At 37.0% G+C, this 16580-nt stretch overlaps 1 protein-coding gene across 1 annotated transcript in view; it reads right to left on the bottom strand.

Moving 5' to 3' along the window:
* The window catches only part of smyd2a (SET and MYND domain containing 2a), a 36711-nt gene extending 28095 nt beyond the window's left edge, over window positions 1-8616 (bottom strand). The window contains exons 1-2 of the mRNA XM_088909732.1: window positions 8299-8616; window positions 747-810 (exon numbers count right to left, since the gene is read on the bottom strand). Coding sequence (XP_088765858.1) covers window positions 747-810; window positions 8299-8474 — 240 coding nt within the window. The 5' untranslated portion in view covers window positions 8475-8616. The remainder of the gene's footprint in view (window positions 1-746; window positions 811-8298) is intronic.
* Window positions 8617-16580: the final 7964 nt, after the last annotated feature.

Genomic DNA, 16580 nt, shown 5'->3' with positions numbered 1-16580 from the left:
TCCAGTACAGGGTCACAGGGGAAGCTGGAGACTTACCTGGCAAGCAACAGATAGCAAGGAATGATACACCCTGGATAGGTCGCCAGTCCTTTGCAGGGCACAGACATAAACACACACACACTCACGCCAGGGCCAATTTTACAGAAGCCAATTATCTGTATGTATTTGGACTGTGGGAGAAAACTGACTTACATTGGCATTATCTTTAAGAGTCCACTACCTGTAGGTAACTTGTTCTTTGTATAAAAGATTTAAACAGTCTATTGTAAATGCATTTCCAATTATCTTCCATTAGTGTCCACGAATTTCACTATTGATCATGAAGAGGTATTTTGGGCTTACTTTTTCTATGTGTGTTTTCAACAAGACTTATTCATAAGATTGAGCTGTCTTGGCAAAATAAAATTGGTTATGCACACATCAAAGGAAATGCAGTATATTTCACTGAACAGTCCATTCAAAACGTATTTGACAATATTCATCAATTCCTCAAGATGAACAAATGCCTTTTATAGACCACCATTTTGACAAGACTAAATTGTTCTCCAGACTGAGCTGAATCTTTATTTACAGCAAGAAAGAAATATATAGAACTAGGACAAGTCAGAGTAAAGCACCATAACTACTGCAGTGCTACATCAGCAATTAAATGGCTTGGACTCAATACCTTTCAATAGTTAACCTAGGTGGTTAAATTAATCTTAACAACATTTATCATATTGTGAGCTGAATGTTGTTCTCCTTACCTGACAGTCAACATTACAGTAGAACGCTTGTTTACACTTCCCACACTTGGACAAGCCTTCTTTCCTGCAGAGCATAAAAATAAACAAAATATCTTAAAATCAAAAGAACACTATGCTATAGACATTTAAAATGAAATTTCTAGTTGTAACAAGTACTCCAACAGATAACTCAGATAAAAGCCAAAAGTAGCCGAATAAGACATATAGAAGAAGTGCATCAGAATGAATATTTCAGTATCTAGGGTACTTCTTTGCGTAGGATAGGATGAGAAAGGTAGGATGTTGGAATAAATACTGTAAACCATACTCCGATATGAGAGGTGTCTCGAGAGCTAAGGAAAAAGAGGTAGTGAATGGTCTGCAATGTAGTATAAATTGTGTCCAGATTTCATGTCCGTTGCAAGAGTGTGCAGTCTCAAAATAATCGATAATTGTGAGTGTTGGATGAAAACCCAGGGAAGATACACAGAGGGAAGAAGTCTGGTCAGCCTTCCCCAGAAAGGCGGAATAATGTACAGTATGAGATCGAGGATCCTGGAGGGATACAAACTCATACAGTATGACAGAAATGAAGAACAACTGCTTACAACCCCAAATTCAACTTGTGGTGCAGGTCGTGCGGGATACAGGAGGTAAGCAGTGACACTAGAATTTAAATGAATCTGTAATGTCAAAAGTGGTTTAAAAGGGAAGCAGGTGAAGTTCCAGGGCCTGATCAACATACTGTAGCACCATACAGTCAAGAGGCCACCAACCACTATGAATGCAATTCTGTAGAGATTAGACACCCCAGCTTGATCCATCACACCTGAAAATCTCTTAAGTCTCTTGCACACAACATTTAGAATTATAATTCAAGGCATCTGCACCACACTCAAGGACATCCACTGCGGTAATCCATGAAAAACCTTGATTCGTCACTAAAGAGGATTTGGCTCTGTTGCTGGCAAGTTTAACCTCCGACATTTATTTTTCTAGTGATATGTTTGTCAGGTAACACATTTCTTTTGGTTGCTCATTTTATAAGTCAATTTAGGGTTGACCACAGTTAGTGGTATTATTCATAAAACCTTAATATATTTGTGCTTCCTCTTTGTGTTCACATTTGTGTTTCAGATGGGCTGCTAGTCTTCCTCAGTGCATCTCGAATCAGAACTCTGAGGGCAGATGAACCATTTAAAAATCATCTATTGTCAAGAAAAATCATATTTTGAGCCTCAACTCTCACATTCATTAATATTAAATATAAAACAAATAAAAAGTAAAACAATAATTTCCCCATTATTTGTTTTCTGAATATACAGCTAAGGAATATTTGCTGAATTTTCTAGAGCATACCAAGGTATTTCCATAGCACATTGCAGTAAAGCACATACTAGGCATGATAAAACTATAAGAATGCACAGAAAAACTAAAAATGAAAAATACCTGGATAGATTTTCCACAGTAAACTTCTAAAATTTTCAGATGGCTTGCAGTCAGTGGCATAGACATTGTGTCAGTAAAGCTGGACTGAACACATTTTCAGCACTCCACCTTAAAAATATCAGAGCGTCTCACTGTCACATTTTTTAATTTAATGTAGGTTGCATGCAAGTTATGTACAGTAGGTCTAAATATCAGCAGTCTCTTTCATAGTCTCACATAGATGATTCTTATTGGAAAGCATTTAGATAATTTGAAGATCGAGTCGAGTTACAGTTTTTCAGCCCATGACAATTTTTACATTTTACTGCTGAAAATATATTAGTGAAGTACATGAAATATAAACAGAGAGATCCTCGTGGTGAGTGGAGAGAGAGAGTGTGTTGGCATGTCATCACTTTCCCTCCCACTCAAAAGTGTTTCTATCAGTCTGCACTGTTTAAAATATCCCTTAATGGGGAAGGGGGTAAATCAAGATTAGAAAAGGCAAGAAAAACTTTAGGAAGAAAAAGGTGAGCTGCATGGACAAGATCTCTTAAAGCACAGCTCCAGGAAATCCCTAGGTATGTGTCTTGAGCAATGTGAGAAGTTCACACTATAAAGCTGCCATGTCAATGACAAAATACGGCAAGTTTATGGGTATTGGTATTGTATGAGACTGCATTCCTTTCAGAAAAAGAAAACAGTGAATTAAAGTATAAATTGGCCAAAGGGATTTAGTTTTAGCAAACATCTAAACTGCTGTTTCAAAAGTACTGCTATTTCCCAGGAACATTGTAACAAATCTCTCCAAGGCAATTTTTGAAACATTCAATTTCCTAGACAATGAGGAAAATATACAACAGTGTGAGACCATCTGTTTCAGTCCTCTGGACCTTGTAATACAACAAAGGGTTGGAAAAAGCTTAGGCCAGGTGGTAACATCCACTCCCACCTATCTAGTGCACAGATTATTGTACTAGCTTGCAAACTATTTTATTGTTTTAACTAAACAATATTACCAGATGTTATTCCACCACAACAACTAGTCTGATTATACAGGATTCATCATGTAGGCTACCCATGACTGAGCTTTGTGCTTGAAACGCATTGCTCTTTGCTATTGCTACTGCTCGATATGCATCGAGCCATCATTATGTTCTCTTTGCTTTTGAGGCGCTATTTATTATTTGTATTCATCAAGGCAAAAAGTCAAAGGCTTTTTTCACTTTAAATTAGGTGATGAAGGGGCACAGCAGTAGTCTGTGACACAATGATTCAGCTGAAAGGAAACCCTGTGTTTTCTTCAATTACTAACATACTGTAGCTCCACTGTAGGTTCCATCACCCTAATGCATGAGACTTTCAGTCAAAAACTTCAATTGTATACAATTTGTATTGATGGTTTCTTTTATTCACTTAAAAAACACTTTAGTTAATAAACAGATTCCCATGTCTTTATAACAATTTCAAAAGTTTATGTAATTATTTAATTGTTTTTATCAACCTAGACTTGATGTAAATGTGTGAAAAGAATATGATAGATTATGTACCATCATGGCTGCAGGCCGGCAGATGATCTTACGGTGTATAACTATGAAACAGCATTTCAATATGGATTCTTGTGTACATTACGTTGGCATTTACACATTTGTTTGATATGCTTTCTTACAAACACACTCCCTTTCCCTAAAAAAATGTGTGCAAAACACAGATATTTACACTAATTAAAGGCATATATAACATTTCTCCACCGAAACGTAATGCATATTAAGGACCAGCTTGCAGCTTTTTTGTCTCCTTCAAATTTCTGAGTAAGCCTTAAACAAGAAATTCTAACCAGAATCTAGGCACTGCCATTTTTTTCAAACTTACCATCCTCTTACAAAAGTTAAGAGGGCTGGTAAGCCAAGTGCGCTGCTCAAATAAACCACAGCACCACTCCCCCCCCCAAATAAAATGTAAACTTCGTATGTTTTTTTAGTAGATCGGATTTTACACATTCAATACTTGTATTTAATTTTATGTAATACTTGGTGTGTAATACCCATTCACACGGGTTTTAAGGCAAATTCAAGGTTCAAGTTTAGCAACCTTTTGGATTTCACATAAATAAGAAGGTTTTGATATACCTTCCTAGTGCACCGATACTGTATATAACATCAGGTTGGCTATTTTATTTGTTATTTTCAACTTAGAATTATTATATTATATTAATATTCTCATTTTAAACCAGTTTGAAATTGCCAATTGTTTGAAATTGCCAAATGCTTGCCACCAATTAAAAGAATGGCTTTTTACTCTGACCAACGAGGACACGCATTTACTCTGGAATCTAGAACCCAGTGAACGACCAGCCATGATGTTTGCAATGAGCAAATTAAAATTGTCTGAAAGCAGAATCATGAAAAATTGTGAAACGATACAACAAAACATTAAAAAAAGAAATGTTCTACTTCAAATGTCTCAGATCATTATATCCAAAGGCAAAACTGGAGACAAAACAATTTGGGATGTGTTGGTTTATTGTGCATGACTGTACTACCAAAGATACTGCTGGGATATGACCTTTCCTGCAACTACAAGCTAACACTTTCGTATCTATATTTTTGGTGCACTCTCAGATAGAGTAGAAGATTTGTGATGAAGTATAAGTACATTTGTAATGATGCTGAGCTCCATGAACTGTCTGTGTTTGAACACAAGAGTTAAAGGGTCTTTAAATATTCCCCTCACGTAAGCCTACATAGTGTATAGATTCAAATAACTTAGAAGAAGCATAAATTAGGCATATCTAAATTGTACTTGTAAGATTTTTTGAGACTTCCTTTGCATAAATGTATTAGTTCCTTCAGCAAAACATGTACAGGTATACAGCTGCTCTGTGCAGTATCAATAGGCTACAGTCCTAATAGCTGTCAATGGAGAAAAGGAGCAGGGTACCACTGCAATGCAGTCAGGTTTAACTCCTTACATAAAACTGCATCTACTTCCTCTTCCAGCAACAGAATAGAGACAGCATTAATAGGCCAGTCCCTCCTGATTTCAGCAGTTTATTTAGTCATTTAGTTATCTCACAGTCTACAAGCATGACTAAACAAATTTATAGAAAATTATGTAAATTAATTACAACTGTTCACTTCATGGGTTATTTATAAGCTTATTACACTATGAAAGACTGTTTCGTCTTTCGTAGTTTCTCTTCATAGCTGGAAGACATCTGTTTGGTATGATGCTGAAACCCCCAAATAACTAACCGTAAAACACAGACATGAACCCAATGAAAACAACTCAAACTGCGTCTGGATGCCCTGCTGCCCTACTAATATGATCACTTATGGTGACTTTTGTATGTTAATAATAATATTTACTTACACCTATATAGCGCTTTTCTGGACACTCCATCCAAAGCGTTTTACATGCAGTGGGGACTCCCCTCCACAACCACCAATGTGTAGCACCCATCTGGATGATACAACGGCAATCAAATTGCACCAGTACCTTTGCCACACATCAGCTATGAAGAAATTAAGCCAATTCATACATAGAGATTAGTAGGAGATCACGATTGGTAAATTTTCAAGGGGGAAATTTACCAGGACACTGGTACATTCTTTTAAAGAAATGCCCTGGGATTTTTAATGATCATGAATGAACCTCAGTTTTACATCTCTCATTGCATCAGGAAGAGAGAATGCCTCTTAGAGACTATGTTTTGACAGCATAGAGTGAAGAAGTTAGGAAACTTCAAGGGGGACTTTACTGAAAAGTAACAAAGACTTTCTGGTGAAAACCATTTTAAGTATCTTAGTACCTTGTTCTAGATAGGAACTCAACTGGCCCACTCTTTGTAGTAATCATAGATTAAAATACTGTTTAATGTGCATGAATACTGTTGCAGCTATACTGTAGGTGACTAGGAAGAGTCTCTAAGAGTTTAGATAAAGTTATTAACATCTAGCAGTGTAAATATCTCCAGCTTCAAAACTGAGATGTAAGGGGTTCCCTGATCAAAACCAAATGGAAAGTTTACCTTGGGTTACCTAGTTAATTAAGCTGTGGGTAAATTATTGACAATGAGCAGTCCAAAAACACACCATATGAGATCACATTAAAACACAGAAGAGAGGAAAAGGAAGAGGGACAAGGTCAGACCTCAAGAGAGGAGGCAGGAGGAGATGGAACTTGAAGCTTGCACTGGGCGAGAGCCCCTACTTCATGATCATCCAAACTAAACCTGATTGTAGCTAAGTATTTGAAGCTTGCTAGAGTGAGCTTGGGATTCTGTGTTTTTAGGGAACTTGGGTTTCCTGGGAATAAGCTAAACATCTTTCCTGCTTGTGGGGGCATTTTTAGAATAGGGAAATAGGCTCCCATTTATTTTGTGGCATCAGGGTTTGCAAAGTGAGACATTTAACTAGAGGTTGCATTATATTTATTAAAAGGGAGTTTACTGTACTTCTTATTGTGGCTTCTGTGGGCATTATTTAAGAGTTCAATGCTTAGTAGCTGTCAGGTTTTCTGGGTGATTGGGATGTTAGGCCTCTGAAACACCTCATTTGTGCATACTGTAAATATAGCACCTTGTGTGTTGTCTGCAGCGTAGTGTTTGCCTTGTCATTTGTTAATAAACATTTGTTTAACCAAGAGTACCTGGATCATTAGTCTTTTCACTGAAGCTGTACCAGAGAATTCACATGCCTTTAATTACACCAACCGCTCAGGTATATTCTGGAGAAATCACTTACAAGTTGAGGGTTATGAATAATTATTTTACTTATTGACTGAAGAGCTCAGTCAATTCCTGAAATTCACAATTATTGTAACCCCTCATTTGCAACAATACACTTTCAGTCTCAAAGAAAAGTAGTTTTCTTAAATTCATATGTCGTGCTTTTGTCAGTCCCTTTACAGATCATTCACATGGACAACCGCCCAACAGACAGTGGAAGGACAGACTGATGTAACCCATAGCCATGCCCAGAAGCCCACACATATCCAAATTTCTATACAACAGCTGCCTTTCATGAAAGATAAAAAATTGTGGAGTATAAGGTACTAAAACACACCCATTTCAGTCTTTTATTATATCTATATATAGAATTTTTTTCTACAGAGCACTCGAAAATGTGCCTTTTAAGAAGGGACTCCACAGTCAATGCTATATTAAAGACAAAAGAAGAATCTATTTATGCTTTCCAGAATACCTCCCGAAAAGGATAAGCTATTAAGATGCAACATCAAATAAAACACCCCATAAGCCTCCCGTTAAAGCCTGTGTAAAACCTGGCAATAAAATGTGTGATGCGTCACCATTTAATATCCGCCAAATTCTGTTTGACAGATTTTAAGGCTCCCCCAACGTGCCATAGGAAAGCAAGTGCCAGCGTTGTCCAGTGGTTTGCTGGACATAAATCTGCTTGACTAACTTTTGAGTTAGCAACAGATGTTACTGCTCTACCGCAAGAAATGCAAAAACTTCACGCGAGTTAGAAACGAATTAGAAAATAATAATTGCTGAAGTGAACTGATATATTCCAGAAACTGAAAAAAATTAAGCTGTTTTTTTAGATAATTAATATGGCTGTTGCACATCTAAATGAAAGAAGATTTTTACTGGAAAAGGACAAGACTGCAAATTAATAATTTGTAGTATCTTAACTATAAGGTACTACCGTACGTGCATTATCCACATGGTCCGCGCATTCCCCAGGACTAAGGGTACTGCACATTTTCCTTCGTTGTTATTGTAAAAGTCATCTGATACCTACAGACCCCTAACACGTTATCCTTAATACTTCTTTAATTCTAATATGCTGATTTTCTGAAAGTTGTGAAGTCAACACACGAATACTAAAAACAGTTCAAACTGGAACTTGAGTAGTAAAATAACGACCTCAGCAAAGTAGTTTTAATTATATAGTTTTATTTTTGAATTATTTGTATTAAGTGCACTGAATTTCATGACGTTCTGTTGCTACGGTCCCCATTCATACTCGTAATCAGCTACTGAAAGTCTATTACGACCAACAGGAAGCCTTTCTCACGAACTACTGCGATGACTTCCTTCCAGCAAGCAGTCTTTCTCAGCACTCCGCCGCAGTAATGTTAAATTAATTGCTAACTGAAAGTTATGACAGTGACGTACCTTGCGAAGCAGAATTCACAGTGGTTGCCTCTCTCGTTGACTGTCAATACGTAAGTATACGCCGGGCACGTAAAAAGAAGATCTCCAACTTTAAACTGTTTCGAAGCCCTCAGTCCCCTGCCTTTGCCAGGACTAATAAACCTTTCGATTCCTTCTGGCGTGCCCTCTGTCTTCATTTTCTTGACGTGGTTATTTCCTAATCGTGTCTTGCCGTGCTTTTTCTGATAATTTTGGAAGCACTCCCAGTGAATGTTCTATTCGATCCCTTACTACAAGAAAGATCAGGTTTTGCCTGGGTGAATTAAAACCTTTGCTATTAATGGAGCAGCGTCACTCTCACCCAGAACTACATAAATGGTAGCAGCAGATGGCTTACACAGCTACAGCATTGCTGCAGGATTCCGTGGGGTCTTAAGGACCTAAGATTCAGGGTAATACACTGACGTATTACGTGATCTTCAGACCTCAGGGTTAAGAAGCCACGCTGCTGTGTGTTAGTCAGACATATACGGTACAACAGGATAACATTCTGAGCGATAATTCTTACGTTTATGTGTTTGGTATATTTGCTAGACAATAAATTAACTATAGTATACAGTAACACCTGCTGTTTAAGTGTGTCTGTATTTGTTCAAAGTTATTACCACCATTACCCTTTGTTCAGGGAATGTTTATACAGTATCTGTGTGCTTCTGTTCGTACACCATATGAACATGTGAACGGACATCATCAATTTCAACTGACAAGAACTAAAATGTTTTTTTTTACAGTTCTCTGTTTTTTATTCTGTTACTCAGCAAAAAAAAAAGAGCAACGGTAAGGATAGGACCTGCAGCTACACACTACTTGAAAAAATAAAATCTTATATTGCAGCAGTGACATACAGCAGCTAGCTTACAGTAGCTCAATAACGCTATAACTGCAGCACAGCACTTGCAAAGCTATTCCACTACTGTCTGTAACACTGTTTTATAAACTGCAGCATCCTGCCCCCCATACTTCTTGCCATAGAAGCAGCATGTAAAGAAGTAGAATACTTTATTAAAAACTTTATTTCTGTATTGCAGCATAAACCAGGTTGTTAAAGACTCCAGTTTTGCTCAACCTTGTGAGATAAGAAGGATAAGAGCAGGCATTCGTAAACCTCTTCTGAAGAGAAGACTTCAGTGCTCTATAGTTAGGTGTACCCTACTGCTACTGAGCAGGACAAATATCAATAGAAGGGATTTGGAGATATTTATATATCATTAGATTTTTTTTCTTTCCAGGAGAACTTTACTAAATACTTTTGGAAAGGGAAAGGAAGGAAATTATGTATGTTGTTTCCATGTATCCCTCATGGTGTTTAAAGTTATAAATGACTGGATTGCAGTTTTAGGAATGCCTTATTTTGCTGAATAAAATTGACTTGTTTCATTCAGCCCCAGGGTCCGCCGTAACCTAGTGTCTCATGTGTCCACTGAATGGAAGTAGAATACGCCTTTAATTCAAGAAAACACGAAACAGTTTCAAAACCCTTAACAAAGATTGAGATTTCTTATTTGTGCTTCATGGTAGGATCTCCCACAGTATATTTGTCTCAATGTGCAAGTCTAAGACAGCCATGCAGGTGTCCCATTATTGCATGTAGCAATTAAAGATTGAAAAGTGAGTCACCTTATTTGAATACCACAGATGCAACAAGCTGCCTATTAGAACATGTATTAATTGCCTCCTTCAGAATATTTAAGTTTAATTACCTTTTTTAGCTGGTATACCTAATCATTCATAATCATTTTCTATTTATTGTTCTAACTGTGGACATGAAAGAGGGTGTGAATAATTCTTGTGTGCTCATGTAAAACTTCATTGAATGAGTAAATGAAACTATTATGGTTGTGAATACGAGTTCAATTGTAGCACTTGAACTTCTGTGAATATTACTATAAATGACTGTTAATGGCCCTTCAGCACAACCACTAGACATCCCTGGGATAAACTAAATTACTTTACTCTATGAAGACCTTTGCTATACAAATACTGTATTTTTAGAAATGGATACTGTATAAATTTAAATATTTTAATAGCATTTCTCAAATAACTATTCTACTGCAGTAACAAATCAAACAAAACCCAAAAAGGCTTTAAAGGTATTAAACAAATTAAAGTACAGTAACATAAAAAAAGGTTTAAAATGAAAGGAGGGCATTCAAACCATGTAATCTATTAGGTAGTTAGCACTAAATGATCCAAAAATTTAATCCAGTTGTTTATTGAAAGAAGCTAGAATACAGAATCTCTTTAAGAGCTTGGCTGCATAGCTTGTTACGGTCTCCCACACCCCATTACATAAAGAAGTGCCTCCTATTCTCATTTTTAAATGCACTTTCACACGCTCCACGGTATGTCCCTTTATGCATGTTCCATTCTGAGACAAGCAATTGTGCAGGTAAATATGACAATTGAGATCACAGAAACATGGTTAACTGAAACCGATGATGCCGAAAGTAACATTAGTGGATACACACTGTTCCAGAGTGCAGGAAAGACAGAAGTCCAGTGCTATAATTTATATTAAAACGAGTATTCAGGTTTAGGAATTTAATGTAAGCAAGAAGGATCTTGAGTTTCTGAAATTAAGTCAGACTGTTCAAAAGTCATTCTAAAGGTATAATGTTAGGTGTGCGCTATAGACCCCCCGATGCACATGTTGATTATAATTCAGCAATGAATTAATTCAGAATTCATTTAGCAATGAAGTAAAGAATTTATGTACAAAAGAAAGAATTGTTTTTATTAGAGACTCCAACTTTTCCAACAAAGACAAGGAGAAACCAATTGGAATGTCAGACCAATACCAGATAATTTTTTTTTGTAATGTGGTGACCAAAATAAGGCACAACATTCTAATATTTAGTTCAGGTGGGTAGCTGCGTCAGCATGCGTAGGCTGCAAAGGAACAAAAAAAGAAGAAAGAAAACACAACGTTTCGGCCGTGGAGCCTTCACACCTGAAGAAGGCTCCACGGCCGAAACGTTGTGTTTTCTTTCTTCTTTTTTTCAGCATGGAATAAACCTATTACTTGATCCTTTGCATTCTAATATTTATTTTAACATAACATACTTTGATATGAATTGAACACTTTTAGCTATATAAAATTATGTTTGCATTTTTTTTATTTCTACCCATATATATGGAGGTGGTGTGGAGTACTGGGTAAACCTTTGGACTGATTATTGGCAGGTAAGGGGTTCACATGCTCACTTTCATCCAGGTGTTTATTGAAAAAGAAACGAGAGCATCTCTTCAACACCATGCTGTAGCTTGTTTCAGACTCCCACAATCTGTTGCTTACAGATGTGCCTCCTTTTCTTCTTTTTAAATGCACTTCTACACACAGTAGTTCCCATTTGTGCCCTCTGGTTTGTGTTTAACTCTTCATTCTAAAGAGAGCTGCTGGGTTAACTTCGTAGCAATACAGTATATTTTCTAAAACATGATGAACAATAAGGCATAGAGGTATACTTTACTAAAAAATGTGGCCTTACAAGTGTATTATACAATTCTGCCATACCATATTTTGATTTAATTCTATACTTTTAACCACATATCCAAGCATTTAGTTTGTCTTTTTAGTTGATCTCCCACGTTGTGTAGAAGGTGTAAATGTCATGTCATCATAAACACCTAAGTCTTTTTCATAAGCAGCCTCTTCTAGCTCCCATTTTGTCATTACTACTTGCATGCAATACTCTGTACTTACAAAATCTGCATTATATGTCATCTACGAGGCACTTTTAAATCTGTTTGAAATTCATTTGCTGATTTTACAGGGTTTAACAATCTTTCTAATTTGGTGCAGATTTGATTCACTAATTATTCTTGAATCCAGATCATTGATATTAATTAAAAAGAGCAGAGATCCTAGATTCTTGTGGTACTACACTAATTACAGTACATCACTCCAATTTGAGCATTCACTCTTATCAATGCTCTCTGCATTAATATCTCTGTAAAATATGTTTTATTGACGAGTTTAGCCATTCAAATAATTGTTCGTAGTAAATATTATTATCTTATTATATATTATAATAATATTGTAATGAAGTGTCTTAAAGAACCTAAATAAAACAACTGACAGTGTCAACATTTCCAGCTTCAATGCATGGTTTACCTTAGTTAATGAAGTTTTGGGGAAATGACTAAGTGTCAATCAGCAGCCCAGGAAGGCGCATGAAAGACGCAGGTACAGAAAAAGACAAGGACAGAGGAAAGAAGGAAGAAAAAAAAGATTAGAGGCAAGAGGTTCTTGTCCAGATCACCCAGAAACACCAGTATTTGAACTTTGTCAACAGAGCTATTCTGTGGTTTTTAGGGAACTCATAATTTCCTGTGTAAAGATTCCTTTGGTTAAAAGCAGCCTTTCTGGGTTAGTTGGTGCATTTTTAGAATAGGGAGATAGGTTCACATTCATTTTGTAACGTCCAAGTTTTCAAAAATAGAGATTTAACCACAAGTTTTATTCTGTCTCTTTAGAAAGACAACTTTCTCTTATTTTGTCCTTTGTAGACGCAATATAAAAGTTTGAATACTTAATAACAGTCTGGAGTTTTTCTGAGTGGTTAGGACATTAGGCCTCTGCAATGCTTTGCTAGCAAAACTTGTATGTTATACGTTTATATTGTGCATTGTTCAGTGTATATTATCATTGTTAATAAATATTTGTTTAACCCAGTGTGCCAGAATAATGCGGGGGGGATTTTTGTGTTTTGGTTATTGGGAGGTCATTTTATTGTGTGTATTGCTTGAACCTGCAATGAACCTGTTGAGGGGAGAAGGTTTCCAGCATCTTTAAAATTGCTACTGTACATGTAGGTGGTTTAGTTGGCTACAGTTCCTCCATATTGGTGTAACATAGTGAAACTAAAAAAAATATTTTGGAGCAATTAATGTAGGATAATTTATACTTTCAAATGTAATGTAAATTCTTATTTACACATAATGTCAAGACAAAGTTGTTGTCTCGCAAATATAGCAAATTATGGAAAAATGAATTCTCACATCATATTTTAAGAATTTATTGCATAAATTGCTTTTAGAATGATTCTTACAATTGCCAGAAACACAAGAGAAACATCGTATTTATTTGTAGGTGGCAATATGGCTTTTTTTTTAGATAATTTGGACCTAATGTTCTTTTTTGCTTTAAACCCTAATTATAATCAATTCTCTTAGCGGTAGAAAAGAGGTGGCAACATAAATATCGTCTGGAATGTACTCTGATAGGCCATCTGCTTGTTTTCATGGCTCAACCCACAGAACAAACAGCTGAGTTAAGGAAACAGACAGAGGACATGATGCAGCTAACACTGATATACCAAAAACTCCAATGCACAAACACAAAGTTGCAAAGTGAAAAACCCTGACCAAACTTGAAGCAGCAGTACTCAGCGGTGTGCCCATATGAGTTCCCTGTCACAGTCAACTAATGGCATGCGCAAAACACAAACCAGCAATCTCTGAATTATAGGAACCAAATTATGCTCAGAGCATAACCTGTACTGATGGAGCCAAGTGAGGGCTGAGCTACAGGCAACAGGCTATAGGGTGATAGATAAAGACTAAAGGTCTTTATTTTTAAAAATCAAAGTTGACAGTAATGGCCCTGGCACAGTAGGTTTGGTAATCAAGAAGATGCTTTTCAATCGTTGAGACATACAGGTATCATTGTGTCAAAATATTCAGGAAAAAAAGCACCAAAAATGGAAGAAAAGTATATTTTGAATAGTAGATATACTAAATGTTACAATGTGACAGATAAGGTTCAACTGCTCTGCAGCTGATTCTTTAAAAGGAGTGTTCACACCACACTCATTCCACATACTCAGCAAATCTGCACTGCCCTGGTTTAAAGGTGTCATGCATTACTGCTTAATATATTACAGTGGGACTTGCATTCTGGCAGAAATAGACCAAGAAGAATAGATAAAATCTTGGTCATAAAACTTCTACTGCCTTTTTTTCTGCTTTTCATTGAATTCAGTAAAAGGTATACATGCCAGTATTCACAAGTGCTTAAACAGATTTTAAACAGTGTATCTTGAGCAAATCTACCCTGTTGTATGATAAACTAAAGAAATATATTTAATGCCCAAACACAAAGTTGCAATGTGAAAAATTCTGGCCAAAACCCTGGCCCTGGCTGGCAATACAACCCTGGCCATTACATCCACCCTCCTCATAAACCCATCCTGAAAGAGGTACAGGTGATTCTATTGCATCTCTCCGCCATGAAACCTATGTATTTCCAGCCCAAGACTCTACTGAAACACTTCTATAGCTTTGTTAAATTCTTCAGTCTGCCTTCATTCACCTTATTTTGAGCGGTCATCAATTGTAGTTTGCATTATTGCTAACAAAACATGAATATTGAAACATATCATATAACAATTTTTCTAGGCTTAATAAAAACAAACAATGCATACTATTCCATTTGTGAAACAGATAATGTTTGGGAGAGGCATGGTGGCACAGTTGTTAGCAGTGCTGATTTAATAATATTATTAAATTAATTAATACTAATAATAAAAAAAACATTAGCTAATATTCTTAATTCCATATACTGTAACAGGAAAGTTCATTTATACAGTATGCAATATTTTGTTTTGGTCATCACTGCTGAAGCTGGTTATTCATATCCAAATCAAGATGAGATCATGCTTAATTCATGATTATTTATATGGTATGTTTGAGTGTGAAACTCTAGTCTGTTTTCTTCCTTTATTTCCAGAGATCTCCTGTTCCCAGCTGAGTTTTACGTTCATTTTTAGTGTATCCTATAAATTCATAAACATTAACATGTTTGTGAAACTAGTTGACAATGACAGTAATTTACTGTACAGTGAAATAACCTTCCCGTAAGTGAAAAAAAAAAAACATCCATTGTCGTCTGGAAAAAAAGAACACACGTGCCAGACTGAATTAAAGGTGAAGTCTACACACAGGAGACTAAAAATCTTCCTAATTGGAAATATTATATATGCTCTGTACAAAAATAAAAAAGTATTAGGTAATGTAGAAGTGATTAATTTTAAAAGTATATTATGTAAGGAAAAAATCCCCTTTTAGGAAAAAGCATAGACTTTGTGCATTAGGGAGACATGATTGCGCAGTGGTTAGCATTGCTTCCTCACAGCGCTGGGTCCCTAGGTTCGTTTCTGGAACGTTCTTTTCTGGGGTGCTATTGAAATGGAGTTTGAATGTTCATGTGTTCATGTGGGTTTTCACCAGGTGCTCCAGATTTCCCCCCCACAGTTTAAAGATCTACTGGTTAATTGGCTTCTGGGAAACCTGGCCCTGGTGTAGAGTGTGTTGTTGTCTTTGTTGGTATTTGTGTGATGCATTTGTGTCTGGTCCAGGGTGTATCCCACCTTGCGCTCGCTGCATATTGGGATAGGCTTCGGCTACGCCACAACCCTATATTGGATAAAGCTGCTAGAAAAAAAGGATGGATAGGTGGATATTGAAAAGCCTGTTTAAATAAAAAGTATGTTGAAGTGTACTGTACAGCATAATAAATTGGTGTCCTAGCACTTCTGGAAGGTTCTTTTCTTCGGGACCTAGTGGTGGGTAATCAGGATCAAAATCAAAGCAAACAGACCACAGAGGAAATGAGGTTAGCGGTGACTGCAAGGCTGTTTACGAAGCTGCCATAGAGAGCACAGCCAGTGTAGCAGAGCTAGTTTGGGCACGGTGACATCATCGCCCTCCCTGCGCGTAGCAGGGACCTCAGCCGCCTGGGTTGAAGGAGGTCTCCTTTAGCTCATTTGGCTGGTTCCCTGTTGCGGGTTCACGCCCCAGGTGTTGCGGGATGAACCGGCGGGGTGGAGCGGCAAGGGCATGAATCCGCGCGGAACTGCAACGGTCACACCTGCAGCGTATCTGATGATAAGGGCTGCAGCGTATCTGTGGGAGAGGACACAGGCTGAGGTGTATCTGCAGGAGTTCACAGGGACAAAGCAGGCAGGTTCTCTCTTAAAGAACATCATGATTGGCAGCTGTTTTGGTTTCCATTGTGGTTTCTTTGACATTTCTAGATATGGGAACAATGCCTGGCTGATTTGCCAAACAGCCTTAAGACCCTGCCCTATTGAAGCATCACACGCCATGAACACACCTGTCAGTAGTTTTCCATATTGGGACACTCAAATCCCAACCAGCTGGTCTATTTCCTCTTCATCCTTAGGTTAATATCCTTCAGCACTTTTCTCAAGATCTTCAAGATCCTCTTGTGTTACAGTAGT

The sequence above is a fragment of the Atractosteus spatula genome, chromosome 2, assembly GCF_055471065.1.
Source record: "Atractosteus spatula isolate fAtrSpa1 chromosome 2, fAtrSpa1.hap1, whole genome shotgun sequence".
Lineage (NCBI taxonomy): Eukaryota > Metazoa > Chordata > Actinopteri > Semionotiformes > Lepisosteidae > Atractosteus > Atractosteus spatula.
The sequence above is the reverse complement of the archived record's forward strand: the minus strand, read 5'-3'. Positions and strand labels throughout refer to the sequence as shown.